Source organism: Schistocerca piceifrons, chromosome 1, assembly GCF_021461385.2.
Source record: "Schistocerca piceifrons isolate TAMUIC-IGC-003096 chromosome 1, iqSchPice1.1, whole genome shotgun sequence".
Lineage (NCBI taxonomy): Eukaryota > Metazoa > Arthropoda > Insecta > Orthoptera > Acrididae > Schistocerca > Schistocerca piceifrons.
The window spans coordinates 799,286,982-799,312,430 of NC_060138.1; the positions used below are offsets into that span (position 1 = coordinate 799,286,982).

The 25,449-nt window shown below is 38.5% G+C and overlaps 1 protein-coding gene across 1 annotated transcript in view; it reads left to right on the plus strand.

Annotated features, from left to right (window-relative positions):
- LOC124798809 overlaps positions 1–25,449 on the plus strand; it is a 128,367-nt gene that overhangs the window by 55,803 nt on the left and 47,115 nt on the right. Inside the window, exons 4-5 of the mRNA XM_047262342.1 lie at positions 572–1,277; positions 13,955–14,074. Of these exons, the coding sequence (XP_047118298.1) occupies positions 572–1,277; positions 13,955–14,074 (826 nt within the window). The remainder of the gene's footprint in view (positions 1–571; positions 1,278–13,954; positions 14,075–25,449) is intronic.

A 25,449-nucleotide genomic window follows, 5' to 3' on the forward strand; every position in this document is an offset into this window, starting at 1 on the left:
CGTGCGTGTTCTTTTCTAACGCCCATCGCAACGTCTGCTATAACCGATTTATTGAAACATTGGAAAAATAAAATCTGGACTGTCAGATGGATACGAGCCCCATTTCTTAACTACAAGTGGTTCTTAAGTTACATTTGGCTGGTTTAATCGGAATACTATCAGGTACCACACTTGTTCAAAAATGACTCTGAGCACTATGGGACTTATCTTCTGAGGTCGTCAGTCCCCGAGAACTTAGAACTACTTAAACCTAACTAACTTATGGACATCACACACATCCATACCCGAAGCAGTATTCGAGCCTGTGACCGTAGCGGTCGCGCGGTATCCAGACTGTAGCGCCTAGAACCGCACGTCCACTGCGGCCGGCTACCACACTTGTACTTAGTTGTTAATACAGAGTACACAATAAGTTTCTAAGGGTTGCTTCCTCTTGCTAATGCATACCTAGACTCATTCCACAACCTCCTAGGTTCTCCTTCTTGGTGGGTGCTACTGAAAATGATGCATAGATGAATAAATGTTTCTGTGGGATGATACGCTTTTCCAAAGCTCTTGGTGTTTTGGACAGGCCTCTTCGTGATCATGGGGGTGAGCACGTGCGGCAACGGGTCAGGCTACTGCCTGCTGGGGCTGGACTGCACGCTGGACGACGACTTCGTGGCGGACACGAGCGGCGGCCACTGCCGCGGGCTGCTCACCGCGTTCACACCCAGCGCGCACTTCGTCTGCTGCCGCTACACCATGGACCCCGCCGTCGAAGACGCAGACTCTGCGGACGACGGAAACGCCACCGACGTCACGGACCAGACCGAAGCCTCGGCCACCGTCAGCATCACTACCCTGTCACCGCACATTACGCCGGACGTAATGAGTGAGGTCGCGAAAGGCAACCGCTCGAGCACAGTGGCCACTAGCAGTAAAATCGAAGAAAATTTGATTGCGGCCAATAATAAAGCCAATATCCCGGGAATCAATTTCTTTGTAGAACCTGAAACCAGGCGAGACCAAGAGCAACGCATCCAGAATCCAGATACGTTCTCTGCCGATCAAGGAAGTCGTATAAATGAGTTTGTCGAGTACTTCAACACTTTCCTCGAGAAAAATACCTATCAGTACGACCCTGTGGATGAATACACCCAAGAGATGACGACTGTCGATCACAAGCCCTTCGTTTCTGAGAAACATACCAATGTTGCACATCCGTATTTTGAAATAAGTTCCAGGCCCGATTACGTGGATAACAACAAAAACAACAATGAACAACCAGCACCGAGGTGAGTTATGATTATTTTATTTTATTATTCTTTTGTGCAGTGTGTAAATAATTGCCAACTGCGGGCTTACAGTTACGGAGAACAGAAATTAACCGATTCTCTCTAATACCTTTAGTACTTCATCAACGTTTCAGGCTTACGTTCACAGTTTTCCCAGTAATCTGTGATACTGTATACGTCCTCTCTCTTTTCACAACCCTCAAAATAACCTGTGTCAATGATTTCGGCGTCCCTCTTTTACACTATTACACTGGACAATATCGTAAGATAAACTCTCTCGTTGTTTAGGTCAGTCAGAAGTTACTGGGTTTGTGGGGAGCAACTAATGTTTCCTCGTTACACGATAGCAAGAAGATCGTACTTCGACCACCTTTTATTCCTTGCACACATCACACAAATAGGCAGATGAAAGACTTTTCTTTCTGTTTCAGTGCAAGCGACTTCCTAACATGATCCACAAATCTGCGTAGTATTTAGCGGTTATCTTTTAATTCTTCTCAGGTTAATCCACTTCCATTTGTGTCCCAAAAAAAATGTCCATATACCAACAGACGATTCTGACTTTGACGTTTTGGTACAGCATCAATAATTTTCGCCACTGCTGTTTTTTTTCTGACATCAGGTTGTGCACACACATAAGTCACAAATCAGAGCATAAAATTTGCTGAATTACAAACTTTGTTTCACACAAGTAGAGGAAGAGGAGATTAGTGTTTAACGTCCCGACGAAAACAAGGTCATTAGAGACGGAGCACAAGCTCGGATTAGGGAAGCATGGTGAAGGAAATCGGCCGTGCCCATCCCGGCATTTGCCTGAAGCGATTTAGGGAAATCACAGAAAACCTAAATCAGGATGGCCAGACACGGATTGGAACCGGCGTCCTCCCGAATGCGAGTCCAGTGTGCTAACTACTGCGCCACCTCGCTCGGTACACTCAAGCAGAGCTCAGCTTAAGACAGTATCTGTCAGTACATCACTTTTTCTTTTGTTAGTTAAATGTAATTATAAGGCTTGTTCTAACACACACAGTTTTTCAGACAACAGCCTATTCATCACTTTGAAAGATTTAGAATGTGAAAATTCTCTATCTATATTGCTGCATTACCAATGCAATTCTGTGTATGCCCTGATATGTTAATTACAGAAAAACACGTCTTTACACAAAAATTTAATTTAAACTTTTGGTGAACAGTTTGGTAGCCCCAAGTTGAGAAGGTATTTTATATTTTAGAGATATGCTAGAGCCCTTATGCAGTGATTGCGAAGACCAAGATTGTTCTACTACAGCACAAAGAGGCTGTCTAAGCAGTCATTCTTCCCACTCTGCATACATGAATGGAATAGGAAGAAATTCTGAAACATAGGAGATGATCTCTTCCGCTCTTTGCAGCAGTTTTGCAGAATATGGACGTAGATGTACACGGAAATATCGCTAAATTTCCATGAAAGAATAGCATATTGTTTCTGCACCTTCACGGTTGATAAGCTCGATTATTCCAAGGATAGTATAAAAAATTTCAACAACGTACAGCGTATAGTTCATTGTTACAGCCATGTGAATTGGTCAGCGTGTCGACTGTGTTTGAACATGCAGAAAACAGTTTCGTGCTTTTGTTAAACATATTCATTTGAAGATTTGGATTGCAGCATTGGTCAAAACAGAATTGAATTAAGTTAACGCGGACGCTGCACTGTCACTGAAGACCATTTACTTTTGGATTAATGAATTAATGTGGTTGGACAAGCACCAAATGCGAAGCATGCTCCAGCTGTCCAACTGAGGTCATCACAAAAGAAAACATTGACAAAATTCATGACATAATAATACAAGACCACCAAATGATGACTCGAGAGACTGTGCGCATCTCAACTGAGTGAGTGTACGAGGGGGTGCCCAAAAAATCCGAATTAGTTTTTAAAACCTGCATATTTTCAAATTGTTTACAAAACGACCTTATCCCCTTCAAAAGACTCTCCATTATAACTAATACATTTGTCCTCAGCATGCTTCCATTGTTCGAACATTTTTTGTGTCCATCTTAAGAAATGGCTGACAGCTCCTCCCTCGTTTTTTCTTGACTTCTTCAATGGTGTCAAATCGGTGTCCTTGCATAGCCATTTCCATGTGTGGAAATGAGAAAAAGTCATACAGAGCCAGGGCAGGCACGTAAGGTGCTTGGGGCAGCAGAACCATGTCATTTTTAGCCAAAAGCTGTCTAACAGAGATGATCGCGTGTAGGTGCGTTGTGATAGAAGAACCAATCTCCTATCTGCCAAAAATTGGGTCCTTTTTTATGAACACTGTTGTGCAATCTTCTTAAAACTCCCAAATAAAAGGCTTGATAGACGGTCTGACCTGGGGGAGCAAACTCTGAATGAACTACGCAACTGGCATCAAAAAAGCAAATAAGAATTATTTTTATGTTGGTCTGACTTACTGACATCGTTTTGGACAAGGTGACGATGACGTCTTCCATTGGCTTGACAGTTGCTTTGTTTCTAGGTCATAAACGTAGGATCATGACTCATCACTAGTAATGACCTTTGATGGAAAATTTGGATCAATTTCAAACTGTTGTCTCAAAGCACGACATGTTTCAACTTGGCATTCCTTTTGATTGTCAGTCAAAACCTGAAGAACAAATTTGGCAGCAACCCTTTCCACTTCCAAATCTTCAGTTAAAATTCGCTGAAGCGATCTCCACGATAACCCACGAATCTCTGGCAGTTGATGAATTGTGTGTCGAGGGTCTGTGAGCACAAGTACTCGAATTTTTTCAATATTCTCGTCGACTCTGGCAGTTGATGGACGTGCAGAACGAGGTTTGTCATCAATCGACATGTCGCCATTTTCAAATCGAGCAAACCACTCATACACTTGAGTTTTTTCCATGGCCTCGTCTTGGTTAGCTGTTTTCAACATTACAAGAGTTTCGGCAGCATTTTTACCGAGTAGAAAACAAAATTACACAGCTGGATGTTGCTCACTTAAACTTGCCATCATGAAAAAAAACGAAACAAGAACAAAACAGCGCTAGCAAAAACAAGAATCACTGCAGATGAACAGAACAACTCAGCTCGACAACACAGGTGGCACTGAACTGGGAATGAGTTGCGCTGTATACGCCTAGCGTCAGAAATGCGTACTACACAAGCTCCGCCCACGGCAATGTTATTCCAGTTTTTTTCTTTTTTTGTACCCCTTCGTACAATATCACGCACGGAGAATTGGCTACCAAGAAGCTGTGTGCCAGGTACGTGCCGCGATTGCTCACAGTGACCAATAGCGCCTCTGCCACAACATTTAAATTTCAACACAACATCTGGCAATGTTTAATCACAGCCCACAAGACTTTTTGTGCCGACTTGTGGCTGTAGATGAAACCCGGGTCCATCATGACACACCAGAGACAAAACAGCAGTCAATCCAATGAAAAAAATTTGCTGACAGTACCATTTTGTCAACTGTTAGGACGATGGCCACTGGTTTTTGCGAGTCCCAACAAGAACGTAGCCAGGATTTTGAAAACAGAGGGTCTGACCTTAAAACGGCTCATCATTTTCATTTATTCTAAATATATATATGAGAAATACTCAAATGTAAAATTTATAATTTCTTTATTTGGCAATATGATAACTTCACTCTATTACCAAAACAATTAAAATACAGTCTTCGACGCTAATAAACTCCTTTGTTGTCGCTTATATGATGTTTATTTACAGATACATTAGAGCTGTGACGGTTGGAATCACTGTTCCAGGATATTAAGAATAATGCATTTCACATTAATAACAACAGCGTTCTTGTAGTAAAGTTTGAAGACGTGATGTATCGCCGTTCCACAAGTGAACCCTTTAGCCGCCTTCCACTATAAATATCGCTGAACTACGCATATTGTCCAAAGCTTACGCAAAATAACATTGCAATTAAATAGCGCCTGCTGTACAAATTAATGACTTTCTCTAAATCAAGGTAAAAGTAACGAAAAAATAATTTTTATATCATTGGTTCTACAACTGAAAATCATTGCAGTTTGAAGACGATAATACATCTGAAAAACAGTTTAAACTACTAAACAAAACACTGAGTAAAAATAATTATTTTGAATGTTTTTAAATAGATTAAAAATATTTAATACATACTTCAGTCATTAAAATCGTTATGTGAATGTCTCGTAATTCAATTAGCTTTGCATGACAGCAACAGGCGAACTATAAACTACGTTAACCAATTCAGTTACACATTCCAAGAAAAAAAAAAGCTCATGTAAAGAAAAACAAACGACTACAATTTCAGAACAACTGGATTATTTATTCAAGATAAAGAGCTTTACAAATTGAGCAAGCCAGTAATGCGTTGATCCACCTATAGCCCTTGTGCAAGCATTTATTCGACTTAGATCCGTCTTCTTAACGGATATCATGCTAAATTCTGTCCAATTGGCGCGTTGGAGGGTCCTGCCCATAAAGCTCCAGACATTCTCAAATAGGGACAGATTCGGCGAGTCTGCTGGCCAAGGTACGGTTTGGAAAGCACGAAGACAAGCAGTGGAAACACGTCGTGTATGGACGGGCATTATCTTGCTGAAATATAAGCCTAGGATGGCTTACCACGAAGGGCAACAAAACTCGGCGTAGAATATCGTCGACGAACCGCTGTACTGTAGGTGTGCCGCAAATGACAACGAAAGGGGTCCTCCCACGATAAGTAATGGCACCCCAGACCATCACTCCGCGCGATAATCAGGCTGGCATCCCACTGTTGTCCAGGGCGTCTCCAGACACGTATTCGCTGTTCATCAGAGCATACTTCGAAGCGGGACTCATTGCTGTAGACAATTCTACTCTAGTTAATGAGATTCCAAGCCGAAGACGTATCTGGAGACTCCATAAAGAAGGATAAGCCATTTTACTCGTCAGTGATCTTGGCGTTTTTACCAAGCAGAGATATCACCTCGTTCGTTACTTAGGAGTACTGTATTTTGTCAAACCACTAGAAAGCAGTCATGCTCCAATTTTCCTTCATTCTCTAAGGCCGTATTACACTCTTCTTCTTTCAATTTGGATTTGAGCAAGGAAGTGATTGGGAATGTACGAGCGCGAATCGTTTGGGACATTGTCATTCTTTTCTTACTGAAAGGGCTGTTGGAATAAACAGATCTCATATTGTTCTGTTCGACAGAGAGACTAGAACAATTTTCGATTGCGAAAATGCAAGGAATTTGGAATTATCCAGCATTATACCATCCCAAATTTCTTCATTTGCATCTGTCACTTTTTGCATTGTAAAAAGATCATTTTCTACGTTAGAGTATATCTCGGAAGATAAACTCATGAGTCTAAATAAGGAAAATGTGGATCATTATTTAGTTATCGTGTGGCTTTTAGTGTCGGCAGTCTCCAGAGAGATGTTCAGCTTACCTTCGATGCAGTTCTTTTCATTTAAGCAAAGACGTTGCATCTTCGGGGGAATTGCATTCTGTCAGGGAAGGGAGAAATTCGAAAGGAATGAAGTGTGGCCCGTAGAAAGGGACCAATCTCAAATTTGCCTAAACTGAAAATGTGGAAAAACCACTATCAAGGGTGAGAAAGAATTCCACGGATTCGCCTCTACTCAGCGCCTCAATCTGCAAAGTTACCCCAGTTGGTGGAAAATTTGGAAGAGGAGGTTGCTGTAGAATTTTTTAAAAATAATATAACATGCATCACAACGAAAGATGGAATTCCCATATTCCATGTTTTTCCTTTCATTGTGCATGTTCAGTCATCTGATGGTGCATAATGCAAGCATATTATTAAGTTTATAAGTGCATGGAATTCTAGGCTCAGTTAGTTATAATTTTAGAAGGGCGTAATCAGAGTTTGGATGAAAGGGGGAGGGACTGTGGGCGGATACAGGGCAAAGTCGACTCTTGACGAATTCAAGCAGCCTTCTGATAAAATCTTTTAGAAAAGAACGGAATATAAAACGTGCTGTCATCACATACCCCTTTCGCTCTGCACAAACTTCCTCATCCTTCCGTATCAGAACTGGTTTTCATAACTGCCACTCACGTGACCACATTGGACTATATTTTGCCATTTGATGTGCTAATGATGGAATTTTGCGCATTTTTCTTAAAACAAATGCAACCACCGCCGTTTGCGCGATAATTTGTTGATCGACGCGATTTTTTAGCGGCACGGACAAATCCAAATCTGTTTTGACGCACTGTTTTAATTTAGTGTTATTTCTGATGATGTTTAGAGCTCAGCTGCCTTGTGAAATACTAAAATATTGCAACCCCAAAGATCTATCAGTCTCCATATAAAGACTTCAGTGCATTATAATAGCGCATACAAATTTTTCAGTTACCGTAACGTTGGTGTATGAATGAAAATCGCTTTTCTCCTTCTTGTTTGTTACAAACTTATCGACAATTAGAAACTATCACAACAGCACACGGCATAAAAACAATAAACGCCAGAACATCTTATATTTAATTCAACTGCAAGTAAGAACTGAACTGATCGATGTGCTTGATAATTATCGATGGTGCGTAGGGTCAAATAGCCTAAATCACACCACTATTCATAAAAACTGCTGTAGAAGTCTTAAAATGTTCTGTTTCAGTTATATATGTAAATAGAAATGAACATTTGTGTTTTGGGAACAAAAAGCATTTAAAAGAAATTTTTGCCATAATATATACTATTTATTTTTGACCATTTTGTAGAACTCTGCAAATGGCGCCATTTAGGCTACGTTTTTCCTAAATTGCACCACAGGGTGCCAAAATCGCACCTGTTCCTACTGTTATGCGGTTTTTGGTTGAAAAACCAGTCATCTACATTAATTTAACCTTTAACATTTTCGAGAGATGATGACGATGAACCAGTGGTATTTTCGTTGCTTCTCTGCCTCTTCCTTTTGAGAGTCCAAGCCCAACAGTTGATTTCAGCATGGAGTGTCCCTAATATCTTGCAATGTATACTTATATTGGCTTGATGTCAACAGTTAAGCTTTCTGAGCACCTTTCTTTAATCTTTTTCCTTGTTTGGTAACCGGTTTTGGCAAAGGACTTATTTCATGGACGGTCATAGCAAGACTTCTGGAAGGGCTAATTTGAAGTGGCTGCGATACCTTTGTATTTGCTGCATTGGAGAGGCCTTCTTCAGCTTCTTGACGACCATTCTCAGCAATGTCATTGGGAAGAGTTGGCGTCTCTTCAGGTCGATTTGTGTTGCTTTTCTGTGAATGGGTAATGACTGGAACTAAGTCAGTATCGGAAAAGACATTTCTGTCTACGGGCCAGATTCCAGTGATTCTGAAACCATTCATCGCATTGCTCAAGGTCGCTGCTCGGCTGTACGCTTCGGAAAGTAGAGAACAAATTTCGAACTGAGTCACAGGAGGCTCATTAGGTCCCAGTCATTTGCACAGTGCGTCATCATAATAGGTTTGCAACGGCTAAAATATTGCCACATCTAGGGGCTGCAAACGGTGTGTAGTGTGCCCCAAAAGTTGTAAAACACCATGCGACCTTGCAAGTTTAATAGCTTCAAGATTCTTGGAGTGTGTCGAGTGTCCATCCCACACAATAAGAACTTTTCTCTCTGCCGATGGTTTGACATAAGCAATAAAATGCTTCAGCCATTTAATGAAGAGCACACTATTAATATAACCACTGTCTGAATTTTCCACACGAGCTCCTGGTGGAGCACCAGTTTTCAGGAAAGGATGCATCCTAAGCCTCTAAAATATTATCATGGGGGGCATATAATTACCACTAGCACTCGTACGGCAGACAATTGTAGTGTTAGTTTCTCTTTCGGCACTAGAAACACTACCCACCTGATGTTTCCCTTCTGTGCTAATATCTTAGGAGATGTCTTTTGTAAAGTTGGGAAACCCGATTCGTCAACACTGAAAGTGGTCAGTGCATTTAGTTTATGCTCGTCTACAATTTTTTTCCAGAATATCAGAAAACTTGTTAACATTTTCTTTATTACAACCTGTAGCCCTAGCAATAGATACATTTTCAGGCTGTCATAAAGTTAGTGTCGGATGACGTTTCACAAACGCGTAGACCATTTCTTACCACCCATTTTTTTCTCTTTACTGAGTGGGTTGTCAAGATGAGGATTAGCCTAAGTATTTGAAAAGCTAACTTCCTTACGTCAGTTATCGTAAGACCGAACAGATTCTCTTCGAACTCTTAAATGACATTAGCAAGTTGTTCTTCAGCTGAAAGTGGTAATGCTGTTTGTCTCCCATTCATTGCCCTACTTTTGCCACAGTTGACTCACCGTATAACTTCACCTCGAATATGTCTTAGAAACGTTTTCTTTGGTATTTCATATTTTCTGCAACATTCGTTAAGTATTATTTTCCCTTTTTTAAACTCCTCCAATGCACATGTCATACTTTCTGGAGACCACTTCCCGTATTTCTTCCCAGCCATCGTAATGGAAATCTGCAATGAAGAAGGGAAAAAAAATAATGCCTGTTATGAAACGTCAACTTTCACGATCACCGCGAAATTATTTTTCTTAGCTTGTGAACATTAGATTCCATAAATGTATTAAAAGATTTAGCCTAAATGACTTGTATTACTAAGGTTCTTAAATCGCACCAGTAAAGATTCCTAAATCGCACTGGTGCTAGTTAGTCCACTCAGCAGTGGTGTGATTTCGGCAACCACGCCATTTTATGAGTTTGTCATGCTGTAAGCTAAACAATTGATTGAATGGCAATTATAACGATGTCAAAGAGTACTTAAACATATCTTAATTATATGTAATAGATATGAATGAAATTATGTTTCGTACCTTAGTAGTAGGCTCCTTACGAAAAGTACACAAACCTGACATGCAAATCGTCACTTTTCTTGTAAACCAAATACAACACAAACTACCGCAGCCACTGAAACCAAACTATTGTAGCATCATGGGAGTGTTCCCTAGTTTTCATCGTATGATTGAAAATCAAGATCTCTCAATTTTACTAGAGGGCAACTAGGTCGTGTGTAATTTCATTTAGGTGATGAGGGGTGGGGGATGGTCCATACCTCCGTTTGACTATGTCTTTGTTTCCAATCGTAGTAGATTATTTGCAAAAAGGCAGAACCATAACTGGACCCTATTACGGTTCATTGGAGTATCGTCTGAAACTTGTGTTGGCGGAAAAAGACCAAGATTGGCACGCAAAAATGTGCCCTTTCACCCGGATAATGCGCAATCTCGCAAATCAGCTATAACAATAGAGAAAGTGCACGAATTGGGTTTTGAACTGGTTCCTCATCCACCCTATTGTCCAGACTCAGTACCAAGTTGCTTCTTCCTGTTCCCTAACTTGAAACACTGCTTCTTGTGAAGAGATTTTCATCAAATGAGAAGTGATCGTTGCAGCTAACGAGTATTTTACAGAGCTTGACAGAACCTAATTTTCCGACGAGATGAAAAAGTTGGGAGGATCGCTGAACCAAATGTATAGCCGTCAAAGGAGACTATGTCGAGAAGTAAGGTTATGAAACATTCATTCTTTCTTGCTTTTCAACTAGACTTATCAAACAACCCTCGTATGTCTCTGAGAGCACGCAATATTTGCCATTTTTCTCACTTGTAATGGTTCTTATAATTGACAGTCTTACACATATCCCAGACTTCAATGGCCATCGCTGGCCACTACTTTCTCCCGTTTTTCGGGCAGCCTACAAATCCCGTGGTAGAAGAACTGGGAATCTTTTGAAGAGATTCATGAGTTCATCCAATTTTGCACTTGTTCACGTAACCGGGAGCGCTGGTCAGCCAGACCCTGTGCCATTTATCGAAAAAATGTATTCAGAGGGATTAATGTCTGGAGAATCGGCGGGTAGGATAGAACTTCGCATTTCGACGTTTCCAAGTATGTTATGAAAGGTTTTGCAACGCGGGGCCGAGCATTGTCAAGCTCGATAATGATCTCCTGTGATTGTTGCCATCGGTTTGAGTAGCTTTTAAAACCTGCTCTCTTCAACAACCATGCTGGTCTTCGACGTCAAAATCACCGCTCTTGAATTGTTGAAACCATTCTCTGAATGGGTGCATCGCTATAGTTTCAGCCGCAGATTTCTGCGGCAGAAAATTAAAGCTTCTCGCAAATGGCGGGAATTAGGCTCTTAAGTTGACATATTCAACCGAGAATAACTTTATGATGCAATCACAAACCGACAAATATTTTGATGGCATTATGTTTACAAATGGACAACAGAAGTTGTAGATCTAATAACTTGGAGAGGTCAAATTGTTGTTTCATCATATCCTTCAGCATTACATCAGACATTTTAGGACAATACCCTATACACTTTTCTTTTTGTTTTGATCTAGGTGCTGGCTGCTCATTGTAGAAATTTATCCCAACACTAATCACTACAAATATTCAAATTTTTTGGAGCTCCCTCTGACATGACATCAATGATTGTATTTCCCACTAGACGTGGTAGTTAATGCTTGCTGGGTCACTGCATGCTAATAAATTTCTGACAAGAATGCACGTACTTACTCTGCTATGTGTGTCATTGCTATGTTAGCAACCTTAACGCAATAAATTAGTTCGGCCATATAACAGAGATGAAACTAAACTATTATAGGCTTAGAGTGGACGTTTACACATACCACACAGTCTAATATGATGACACATACTTAGTGTTGCAACAATTATCCACGTAACGTCTTTATTAGTTATAGTATGCAGTTTGTTCTTGAAGTTCTCAGTTTCATGGTGAGTTACCACATATATGAGCGTGATCATCTCTTTTAATGTAAAGCCAGTGATCAAAGAGAAGTATTTGCTTATATTAAACTAGAACACAAAATCTGCTCATTCTGGCTCACAGCTGTCACTTCATTTCTATTTTGCAGAGCTCAGAGGTATTACACGGTATATACAGGAGAGTTTCTGTGATACTGGCAGGGTGGCTGGTGAATCATGCCTGGGAAGCTCAGTCAGTAAGAAACACAAGGTTCTGAGTTTACATCTGTCTGATCCACAATTTTAATTTGTCAGGAAATCTCAAAACAGCAACACTCCTTGGCATAATGAAACATCCATTCAAAACACAAAATAATTTTAATGTGGACACTGACACTTTGTCCATGCCTCTCCTTTCAGAGCAAATATTTGTATGTAGACAGCACCTACTTAGCACAATAGAGAATTCAATAAACGTAGTAGCTTTCCTATTAATTCTATTACGGTCTTTTTACTGCATACTTCAATTTGTCCTGTATTCCCGAGACCATAAAATCAGCTATTGCTGAGCATTGCTTTTAACAATATTTTGCAAATCCATGTATATTTACTGATAAAAAAAGGATCTCGAAATTATCATACTTAATGCCCCATACATTTACTGCATATTAGGCTTTGTTACTGATAATGAAACACAATTTGATATTAACCGTTATCTGCACAACCAAAATACAAGACACAAATACAATTTCCATGTAAATGTTGTCTTCTTGTTAAGGGTTCGGATTGGAATTATACACCAATGTATCCAACAAGCTACCAATTAACATAAAACAAGAAACTGGAACTCTGAATCAGTTAAAAAAAACCCTCATTAGTCATTATTTCTACAAATTATCTGAATATCTAGTTTCAAAGACTGATAAATTCCCCTAGCTACATAACAAGCAGCAATGTTTGTCATAAAGTTGCATGACAACCAGTAATGTACTGTAAACAGGACTCAGTATTTACAGAAGTCAGTAAATACATTCTTTGAAAAGTAACAATGCAATTAAGTAAATACTAAGCCACCAACAGGAGATAAACAGCGGCTGTTTAGTATAACTAAGGAGGAGGCACTTTTTTCCAAAGCAGTGGCTTTCTTTCTAATATATTTAATTGAGTTTAGCTGGCACAAGCACGAATATCATCGGGTGGTATATTGACAGTTTACTGTTAATAAGAATGCTAAAGTTTAAATGGGTACATCAGACAATGAATTATGAGAAAAGAAATTTCTTGCAAAATCTAACTAAAAGAAGGGATCTGTTGGTAGGACACACCCTGAGGCATCAAGGAATAGTAATGGAGGAAAGTGTGTATGTTTGAAGGGGCGAGGGGGAGGGGGAAGGCAGAGGAAGTGCAGTGAGGAATAGGAGTAGAAACTGTTAAGGGGAATAAGGCTTGACTGCAGTACACAGATTCAAAGGCCTCCAATGGAAATGGATGTAGGTTGCAGGAGTTGTGCAGATATGAAGGGGCTTGCACAGGACAGACTAGCTAGTAGAACTGTGTCAAACCAGTCTTTGAAATGAAGACAACAACAGTGGCAGCAGCAGCACACAGATATAGTTTCTATGGTGCGCTTATCTTTGTTCAAGTGTACATTAACTCATTCCAAATTCATGGAATCTATGGACAATTATGAATGAATGAATCAAGGAAAAATTACAGTACCATAACAAATATTCAAAGTGAAGAATATTTATCTTATTCACCAAGAAGTCTGTTACATCCTAGAACATCTGGATGTAACAATAAGTTCTTTTTTGAAATGATATATTGCAAACAGTTATGCTAACGGCCATAACATACAAAAATCGTGAATGATTTACAGCTGTCAAGATGTGTTGAATGTAAATACCGAATGTATAGCTACTTAGCAGTTTTTTTTTCAATATTAACTTTATTTTCCTTTCACAGGCCTATGGTGCATCCATGCTGGATGGTATTTTTACAGGATATACGAAGTTCAAATATAATATGTGCAGGAGCAGTAATAGCTAATAATGTAGTACTGACAACAGCAACCTGTGCAACAAGGTAAGCAAATAGATTTGAATGGTACAACAATTATATGACAATACAGACACATGCACATACATTTTAGCATTTCATTATTTATTTCTTTAAATATTATGAAATAGGTTTAAGATGAGAAGTTCTTTTCTATTATTTAAATTGCACAGATTCATAAAAAGGTCTATAAATAAATTTTAACATTTCGCCTTACAAATTTTTATTTTAACCCAAATAATATAAATAACTGTTCTAACCTTTCCTCTCACAATAATCATGTCTTAAAAGACACAAAACATTGCTTATAGGGCCTGATGGGCAAACAAACTAGGACAGCTGGAAGGACAATGATTACCTCTTGTTGTGCTATTATTTTCATTGAATTATAAAAGAATCTTTCCCCAGAAGAAGAAGAAAAACATAAAACAGATTCATCAACAATATCTTTGTGATTCAAGCAAAACTATTTAAAACTCATTCCATTACCTTATTTAAAATTTTCCTGTTTCTGCAAATCCAAAGCTACCTCCTTCATCACTTTTCATGTATGCTTTCTAATAAACTCAATTTTTGAGCAAAATAGCATGCCTTTTAACAGTTGCCACCTCTTCAGCAGCAAATGATTCCTGCGCCACAGAACGGATCTCCGCAGAGATTAATGTGTTCCAGTATTTCAGCACAAAACGAAAAGTTGACAACTTGTCATTTCTTTCATGTTTCACAACTGGCTTGTCAACATCGTCCATAAACAATCCTCTACCTTCAACCAAATCCCAAATTTGCCAGAGTTCTATAAGTAGTATCTTATTGTTTCAGTGATTCATTGGCTACAGCACCTGTTGTTACAACAGCAACTAGCTTATAACTTTCCAAAGCCACCTCTGAAATGGACTTCCTTAATTCTCATATTCATAGCAACACAAAGTCACAAAAGTACAGGGTTATTACAAATGATTGAAGCGATTTCACAGCTCTACAATAACTTTATTATTTGAGATATTTTCACAATGCTTTGCACACACATACAAAAACTCAAAAAGTTTTTTTAGGCATTCACAAATGTTCGATATGTGCCCCTTTAGTGATTCGGCAGACATCAAACCGATAATCAAGTTCCCCCCACACTCAGCGCAGCATGTCCCCATCAATGAGTTCGAAAGCATCGTTGATGCGAGATCGCAGTTCTGGCATGTTTCTTGGTAGAGGAGGTTTAAACACTGAATCTTTCACATAACCCCACAGAAAGAAATTGCATGGGGTTAAGTCGGGAGAGCGTGGAGGCCATGACTTGAATTGCTGATCATGATCTCCACCATGACCGATCCATCGGTTTTCCAATCTCCTGTTTAAGAAATGCCGAACATCATGATGGAAGTGCGGTGGAGCACCATCCTGTTGAAAGACGAAGTCGGCGCTGTCGGTCTCCAGTTGTGGCATGAGCCAATTTTCCAGCATGTCCAGATACACGTGTCCTGTAACGTTTTTTTCGCAGAAGAAAAAGGGGCCGTAAACTTTAAACTGTGAGATTGCACAAAACACGTTAACTTTTGGTGAACTGTGAATTTGCTGAACGAATGCGTGAGGATTCTCTACCGCCCAGATTCGCACATTGTGTCTGTTCACTTCACCATTAAGAAAAAATGTCGCTTCATCACTGAAAACAAGTTTCGCACTGAACGCATCCTCTTCCATGAGCTGTTGCAACCACGCCGAAAATTCAGAGCGTTTGACTTTGTCATCGGGTGTCAGGGCTTGTAGCAAATGTAAACGGTAAGGCTTCTGCTTTAGCCTTTTCCGTAAGATTTTCCAAACTGTCGGCTGTGGTACGTTTAGCTCCCTGCTTGCTTTATTCGTTGACTTCCACGGGCTACGCGTGAAACTTTCCCGCAAGCGTTCAACCGTTTCTTCGCTCACTGCAGGCCGACCCATTGATTTCCCCTTACAGAGGCATCCAGCAGCTTTAAACTGCGCATACCATCGCCGAATGGAGTTCGCAGTTGGTGGATCTTTGTCGAACTTTGTCCTGAAGTTACGACTGACTGATGTGAGTGCATTTCAAGCACGACATACGCTTTCTCGGCTCCTGTCGCCATTTTGTCTCACTGCGCTCTCGAGCGCTCTTGCGGCAGAAACCTGAAGTGCGGCTTCAGCCGAACAAAACTTTATGAGTTTTTCTACGTATCTGTAGTGTGTCGTGACCAGATGTCAATGAATGGAGCTACAGTGAGTTTATGAAATCGCTTCAATCATTTGTAATAGCCCTGTACATGAGTGCCACAGCTCATGCTCCACATCTTTGAAGTAGTAATAGTTTTATTCATGCGTGGTTTACTGTTGTAGATGATGGACATGTCATAGTATGGCAGTTTAAGAACAAAAAGAAAATAGATATAATTCATATACACAGATATTTACATACTTACAGGTTTCTTGACAAGAATGGGACAGATAGTAAGCTGTGGCATTATAGTACAAACCGTTACAGCATTTTCCTGATGTAATTTAGGAAAACCCAGGAAAACTTAAATCAGGATAGATGGATGGAGGCTGGAATCTCTATCCTTCCAAATACAAGTTTAGGCTGTTTACTTTATTCAGTTTATCCCTAGTGCACAATATTGTTTTGCAAATAAGTTATTTAATAGTAAAAAATCTAGTAGTATACATTCATTAATTTTTCAATGGCAATCTCTAACCATACTGCACACACATTATTTCATAATGTAACACTACATACCCATTATCAGCTGACAGGACCCGGGTGATGGTTTGGCTTTCATTTAGTATGCAACTTCTCATTTGCTTGCCTGAAAAGGTGAGTCACATCCTCTCGTAATGAATGAGATGTTGAGCTCAGAAAGAGGGTATTTATTATTATCCACTGCAGATCTTTGGAATTAGGTTTTCGGTAAAGTAAAAATTATTATAGTGTAAAAAAGGGTGTGAAATGACATATGTTATTATTATTATTATTGGTGACTAGAGGACCACGCAAAAGTATGTATTAGATGTAAGATTTTCTCAGGCACCACACTTATTTCATGCTCTCACTACGTAGTTTCTTTTTTCTGACCAAATTGTTCCCGTATTGAATTCCTTGACCTACTGGTTCATTTTGTGGTTGGATGTGTGTCCTTCTTGTCCAAGAACTTCAAGTATCTTATGATTTTGGTGGTCCACTTCATGTTCTTCACATTTTCTGTGTACTACAATATCCATTTAATTTGTAATGTGTGTAGCATTTTCTTGATATGCACTCATAAAATTTCAGTTGATTTTTCTTCATGTCGTGTACTGTGATAGATATCTGTTCAGTCTCTTGTCTACTACACAAACCATCTACTGTCTTGTTGGGCCATACCATTTTTCTGATGAGTCTTCTCTCCAATTTTTTTGATTTTTTTGTGCACCTTGCTGCTCCATGACTATGCTCAAGTCATCTTTTGGCATCTGCCTGCTGCAACATATTTTTTTTCACATCTATTCCGTTTTCTTGAAAGAGATCTGTGGTCTCACCTTTTCAGCCTTCTCTTTCAGGATCTTTATTTTCTTTACTGCAGTTTCTGTGTTGTCTGTGAGTACTGCAAGATCACTAGAAAATGACAGTTAGCCAATAAGTCATCCTTTTGTTTTATTTCCTAGTCTGATTGGTTTATAAAGTCCCTGTACTTCAAATATTTTTCCCATTCCCTGACAGCTGTCTCTAATACTACATAGAACAACAGTGGTGAAATACCATCATCCTGTCTCACTCCTGTTACAATCTCAAAGGACTCTGATGACTCTCTTATGAATTTAATATTGGATCTGGTGTTTGTTAGTGTCTGATAACGTTGAGACCCCTACTTACAGTTCTTGGATTATCCCAGAATTGTCTTCAAACCGAGTATCTGTTCAGTGCAGGATATTATTATTATTATTATTATTATTATTATTATTATTAACTGGTGTGACTTTTTTTACTGAAACTCTCCTCCATGTTATCTAACAAGTAATCCTAACCAACAGATACACTTCGATTCTGATCTACTTTAAATATGTTTTAGTGCAGAGCAAAATAAGAGCGACATATTTTTTTACGTGTGCCCATACAGCCATTAAGGAGGTGAAACACCCTCTTGAAAAAATTCAGTTTAATATTTCTGAATGAATACCTTTAAATAAAAGTTCTATCATTTTTAATGTATGTTAGAATGGTGCACATAGATTTGTATAAAAAAGTTGTCCCCCCCCCCCCTCCTCCAAGATACCTTGCACTTGGTGCACAAAATCAAAGTGCATTCGGCATATTTTTTGACATGAACAATTCTGCACTTCCTCACTACTGTCTAGATTTACAATAATACTATAACAATAATTTACAAACAATTTCAAATGTAAAATAATTAAATCTAAAAATGTTACAACTTGAAAACAACAAAAATATGGCCAATGTAAAAAAGAAAACAAAGTATTACAAGATTAAAAGATAAATAAAATTAAAACAATATCTATATTTAGAACAATACAGGTACAATATATATTTAGAATACACACTGACAAAAAATTTTGCAACACTAAAAAAATAATTAATGTAGATAGAGTAAAGAATTTTGGGATAAATTTGTCTAGGTAATGTAGTCAAGTGATTAACACTGCAGGATCACAGGTTAATATGACCAAGAGACAAGCCACAGCAAATGTGAAACACTGGTACATTAATAACCAGTGTAACTGCCAAAATGTTGAATTCAAGCATGAAAACATGCATGCATTGTGTTGTACAGGTGCTGGATGCCAGTTTGTGGGATGGAGTTCCATGCCTGTCGCACTTGATCGGTCATGCCTGTCGCACTTAATGTTGTTTGTGGATGATGCTAGAGTTGGAAAACACCCCCTGGAGTGCTGTTCATGAACAGCAGCACAATAGGTTGAATCACCAGAATGATGTACAGATATGCAGTAAGGGTGCGTGGGATAGCCACAAGAGTGTTCCTGGTATCATAGGAACCCACACCCCAGATCATAGCTCCAGGTGTAGGTCCAGTGTGTCTAGCACACAGACATGTTGGTTCCAGGCTCTCAAATGGTGTACTTCTAACCAACACACAGTGATCACTGGCACTGAGGAAGAACTATCTATCACCAAAAAAGCACAACATTTCTCCAACCTGGCCTCCAATGAGCTCTCGCTTGAAATCACTGAAGTTGCAGATGGCGGTGATTTGGGGTCAGTTCAATGCACACTACAGGGCATCAGGCTAGGAATTGTCCTTGAAGTAACTGATTTGTAAAAATTCGTTGTGACACTGTGGTGCCAACTGCTGCTCAAACTGCTGCTTCATATGCAGTACAATGCACCAGAGCCATACGCCAAACACATTTGTCATCCCTCCAGTAGTGCCATGTGGCCATCTGGAGCCCAGTTTTCTTACAACTATACATTCTTGTGATCACCGTTGCAAGTAATGATGTACAGTGACTACATTCCTGCCAAGTGTTTCTGCAATATCACAGAAGGAACATCCAGCTTCTCATAACCCTGTTACCAAACCCACTGAAACTCAGTGAGGTGTTGATAATGACGTCTTTGTCATCTTAAAGGCATTCTTGAATAACAGTAACTCCACCATGCAATCTCAAATGTAACTAATGCTCTTGACTATTATAGCATATATTTAAAGCAAACCTGATTTGCATCCTCATAATGGCACTACTAGTGGCACTCTTATGCGACTGGTGCACAATTTGAAAACACATCATCTTTCAGATGTAGAAAAACACCTACCAAACTTTGTTTATGTCACACAACTCCTTCTTGGTATTGCAATAGCTTTGTGTCAGTGTGTATATCTGGGAAATACTTATTAAACAATGCAACATGACAACTGGCATTGCAGCAGACACGTATCGGGTGTGTGCACAGCAGTCTGGAGATATTTCTAATTTATTTCTGACACATGCATCTCTGGAATACAATATACGACTGAATTGGATATTAATCATGCTGTATGGTTTGCTATTCGTCAAATGCCAAATGAAAAACAAAATTGTGGGAAGGGGAGGATTTCTAAAAAAAATGCCTTTTCTGACAATTCTGGGTGCACCATTGTAACATGACTGAACTTTTATTTGAAGTCTTTTTATACCTGTTACCCGTTCAGCGGTATTTATACAGAAATATTGAACTCAGTTTTTTTCAAAGGGATGTTGCGCATCCTTAATGGATGTATGGGTACATACAAAAAATGTGTGTATCCTTTGGGTAAGTTTACTTGTAAGTAATCCTTCACTGTAGTTAATTAATTTTGTGTTCCATGGATTATTTGTATAATAAATCATAGTGATGTAGAATGAATCATTTTACATTCATATTGCACATTCTCCAGTTTATTGAGTGTGTAACTTAACAAGCACTTTTTAACTGGCTTCTTAAATAAATTGGTTTTAGTGATCTCTTAAACCTCTTTAGGCAATTTATTGTACAATTTTATTCATTTGTAGAAAATGCTGTTATGTTGTTTTATGTTCCTTCTTTCTTTGTAAATGTAAGTTAGTCTAGCATTTGTTCCATGTTTATGAACAGAGCTGTTTGAGGAGCAATATATCAAGATTACTTCTGGTGTACATAACTGACTGGTACATGTACTCACATGGTGTATTTAAAATTCTTGATGTTTTGAACAAATCATTACAATGAACTTTATTATTATGCCTTGTTATTATTCTTATGGCCCTTTTCTGCAGTTGGAAAACTGTATTTATATTCTGTACATTTGTTATCCAGAAAAGAATTCCATAGCTAAGAACTGAATGTATATATGAATAATATGTAACTAAAAGATGCTAGCTGCTACCCAGTAATCGCTGGACTCTAGAACAAAACATGCATATGAAATATTGTTTGCAAGTATGTGTGCTCACAGCTTCAACAGATAATCAATATTCATCGTTAGAAATATTTTTTGTTAGGCAGTCTATAAAGGTACCATCAACATTAAATTTAATAATGCAATTTTCACTCTTCAATTGAGATTCATGGCATTTGTTTCCTTAACATTCAATGTAACTTTATTGTCAATTGACCAAATTAAACTTTGTGTTTTATATGCTTTCTCTGCCAGGAGTTATCTTGTTTTCTCAGAGACTATGATACTGCTGTCACCAGCAAAGAGAATTTTGCCCCTATGACTAATTTTGGGAAAGTCACTTATGTACTGCATATTAGGAACAGTAGATGTCTGAACACTTGTACACTACCCTGAGGAACTCTGTACAAATGAGTTTTGGTTACAATTAGTGTTTCACTAGAATTATACCATTATTTGATGTTCATGTTGTCTCTGCTCTTTTTACCCTACCTGATAGGTATGAGTGGAGCAAGTCACAAACCACAACTTCTTTTTTCCGTAATGATTCTAGCTTATTTAGTAGAAAATTGTGGTCAACAGCATCAAAAGCCTTAGAAATATTTGAGAATATGCCTGCCACTCATCCTTATCAAGATCACCAAATACCATCTTTGTGAAATGACTGCAGCTGACTCTGTGCATTTACCACTTAGGAACCCACACAGTGACTAACTTACGAGATTGTTTTCACTTAAATAATTCATTCCCTGTTTTCATTACCAATTCTGCCATTTTTTACAGAGATGACACAAGGAAAATAAGCTGGTAATTTTCTATGTCTTTTACATTACCTTACTTCAGCAGATGTAGTGCATATTTATTTGCAAGTATTAGATTTGTTTTGCAGAATTTATGTTGTAATTTCTTTGCAGTACTTGAAAAAGTCTCATTCACAATGTTTGCTACCTGCTGTGGGTCTCTTATTACATTATCCCTTCTCCCTTATCTACATATTATTGCACTTTCATTTGTCTCTCCCTATTTCTTGTTTACTGATATCCCGTAGTACTTGTGTGTCGATGGGGATGAAATGATGATGATTAGGACAACAAAACACCCAGTCCCTGAGTGGAGAAAATCTCCGACCCAGCCGGGAATTGAACCCAGGCCGTTAGGTATGACGTTCCATCATGCTGGCCACTCATCCTGGTGGACAGCTTTATGCTGTAAAGAGTAGATTAAGCTGTTATTACTATCCTAAACAGCCAAAGAATGGACATCATTCAGATCCAATACAATGGACATAGAGAAATTATGGGCAATGTTTAAACTGATTGTAAATTGTTCTCTAGTAGAGCTGTGCCAAGAAAGCAGATTAAGGATGGTAAAGACTCATTATGGTCAATGACAAAATTTGGATAATGCTCAGAAAACAACTGTTGCACACTTAGCTCAAAAAAGAATGCAGAAATTTTAACAGGTAAAGGTTGTACCATTATCTGTGAGAGTTAATTATTTCCAGTGCTGGACTCTACATTTTGTCAAGGTGAAAACCATTATCACAGTTAATTAAAGCATTCGTCAAAGGTAGTTCATGAAAACTGAATTCCAGAAGGATGAAACAAATGCTAAAATCTGGATGTTCTCATAATCAATAGTTTAAGTTGCCTGCATTCAATGCTCAGCCACACAGGTTAATGAGGTTGCAGCAGATGGTAATAGTACTGGTTGCATCCAAATATACAACAAACCACACTGACACATCAAAAACAATGTTTACTTCATGTTTAGAGAGGATTTGACCTATTTCAGGAGATAGATTCCCTACAAATGGTAAGAAGGTCATGTGGCTTGAGCCTTTCATCTTCAGTTTCTTGAGGTGAGACAAGTACCTTTGATTTGCAAAGCCTAGTGGACCTTCCACAGTGGATAGCCATCATCTTCAAAGACACTTTTGAGACGTTCAATTTATTTCCTGTAGATGTCCCTATCAGCAACCACATATGCCCTGTTTATATGTGTATTCAGGACACTGCATAGAATGGTGACACTGTCCACTCACACATGCCTGCTGCCATGAGAGTAATTCTGATGATCTAAGAAATGATGAAATTTCTCCTTGCTGTGGGTTATGTTAAAAAAGTGTCATTTAAATACCTCCAAAAGATAACAGGCATAGAACTCGCAGAATCAAATGCCTTCTCGAAATCCTCAATAAAAAAGTTTGCCACTGGGGGAGAAAAGGGGTTTTCCATGACAATCTTGTCAATTTGTTCATAAAATTCATTATTAAATAAAAAGTGAGTTGAAGAGAGCATATGGCGAATCAGTGTTATAATTTGTTTGCTAAAATGTTTTGCAATCAAGGATGAGGACTCTGTGCGTGTGAGTTTGGTAAATACAAGTTATGTAGATTAATACCATCTTTTGCATCTGTAATGAAATATTATTAAGATCATATGTGTAATCTATTATTTTAAAGCATCTCCAGGGGCCACTGTAATAAAGCAGTTTTTCTTACAATTTTGTATTCCAGGATCATCAACAATTTTAATGCTTTAACTTACTACTATAAAAGTGTTCAATTATTATCATTACTCATGACTGTTTGTTATACCATTCTTAACATTCCTTAAAACATTTATTGATGGTACTGTCAACAGTTGCATTAATAAATGCTTTAAGGAATTCAAATAAAGTTGCTGTTCCCTGTCAACAAAATGCTGAAACTGAAAAATTCTTAACATTCTTCTTCACATATATCTTAGACTATTGCCACTTTCACTGACACTAAATACTTTGCTGTTTGTAGGTCTACTGACATCTCGTCATTTTTTGTACTCTGCTTTGGTGTCATGGGATGCACTCATCTTTTGTTTTCATGGCCGTGGGATCATCTGCTATTGCTCTGTGTTTGCATTTATATTTTTTGGCACACACACATGTGAATTGCTGGTGCCATATTTCCATGCTCTTTTATGTTCTGTGCACCTTATTTCGAATGTCTGACCTAAGTCTAGGGCATCAAAACTGTTATACAGGAATTGGTAGATACCAGATTTTTTAATAAATGTGTCACTTTCTTTCTGTGTAATGAGTTTATATCTGTGTGTAGCTATTCTATCTTAGTTTCTGATTCAACTACCAAGCAGAGGATGTCATCAATGTACCTCTGCCAGTATAGTACATTGTATTTTCCTGCTACTGTTTTCTGGTCTATTCTTTCTTCTGTTTTGTTCATAAAAATATCTGCTAACTTTCCCAAAATGTGGATCCCATTGGCAATTCTTCCTGTGGTAAGTAAATTCCTTCTTGAATTCAAAGTAGCATTGGTTGGTAATGTGGTGTAGGAGTGTGTTTATCTCTACTATGTTTTTCTGTGGATTGTACGTGTCTAAGTCTTGTTCTGTTATCTTGATTATTTCCTTGCCGGGATTGTGGAGTACATTTTTTATACATCAAATGAAGCAATACAGTTGTATCTGCAACATACATGCTTTTTATGTTGTTTATTAGTTTTTCTGTATTTTTCATTGTTCTGTCAGTTTGTGTTCTTTACTGCTGCTGAGCACATTTAACAAATGTCTGGTAAGGTCGTATGTGGGTGGTTTTCTGCAATTTATGGCTGTTCTCATGAGAGTGTTTACTTTGCGAATTTTTTGTTGCCTCTAAAGGTTTGGAGCATTGGGTTTCATAAGTGTCATAAAAGCCTTTTGTCTGTCATCAAATGTGTGTTCTGTAGCATTTAGTACATTTTTCATTTTTTGTGTGGAGTATATGGGAAGAAGAATTTTAAGAAAGATTTAAGAAACCAAAAAATGAAGCAGTGAGTTGTGTCAACAATTTAACACTGTTTATAGTATTAAGTTAAAGCATGAGAACTATTCATGATCCTACTAAACACAACTGTAAAAATAAACATATTGCAACAGTGACTATTGAAATGCTTTAAAATAAAGTAAAATAGGTTTGGTCTTAATAATACATTTGTTACAGACACAAAAGATGATGTTAACCTACATAACTCTGACTGTGTAAAACAAGCCTTACATCAAAGAAGACAACTGTACTTTGGTAATGATGCAAGATGAGAACTGCAAGATGAGAACTAACCTGTAAATCCGAACTGCTGAGCCTCAAAGTTTTCAGTCTGCTGATAAAATCAGCTCAATTCCAGATGTGGTAATGACTCATTCCAACAGGTCATCTCAGCAATGAGGCTAAATGCTTAGCCATATGATACAGAGAAGACCCAGTATTATTTCTATAGCTAGTAGAAGTACATCCTCTTTGTGAACCTTAGGAAGCACACTATGGGTTTTAATCCACTCACAACTTCTTTATGTAAGAAGGATGCACTCAAGAGCTGAGCCATCTTGCAGACCAATGAGTTCAAAGGATTCTTATTTATCTGGTGGTATGTGCTAATATCCAACTAACTGCACAGCTTGTAATTGTAGACCTCAAATCAGTGGAATTTCTTTTATAACCGTGGAAAGCAACCGTGTCTGCGTCCTCATATAGTCTTGTAATGACAAACTCCCTGCACTGGAGAAGTTTCTCCCTTGT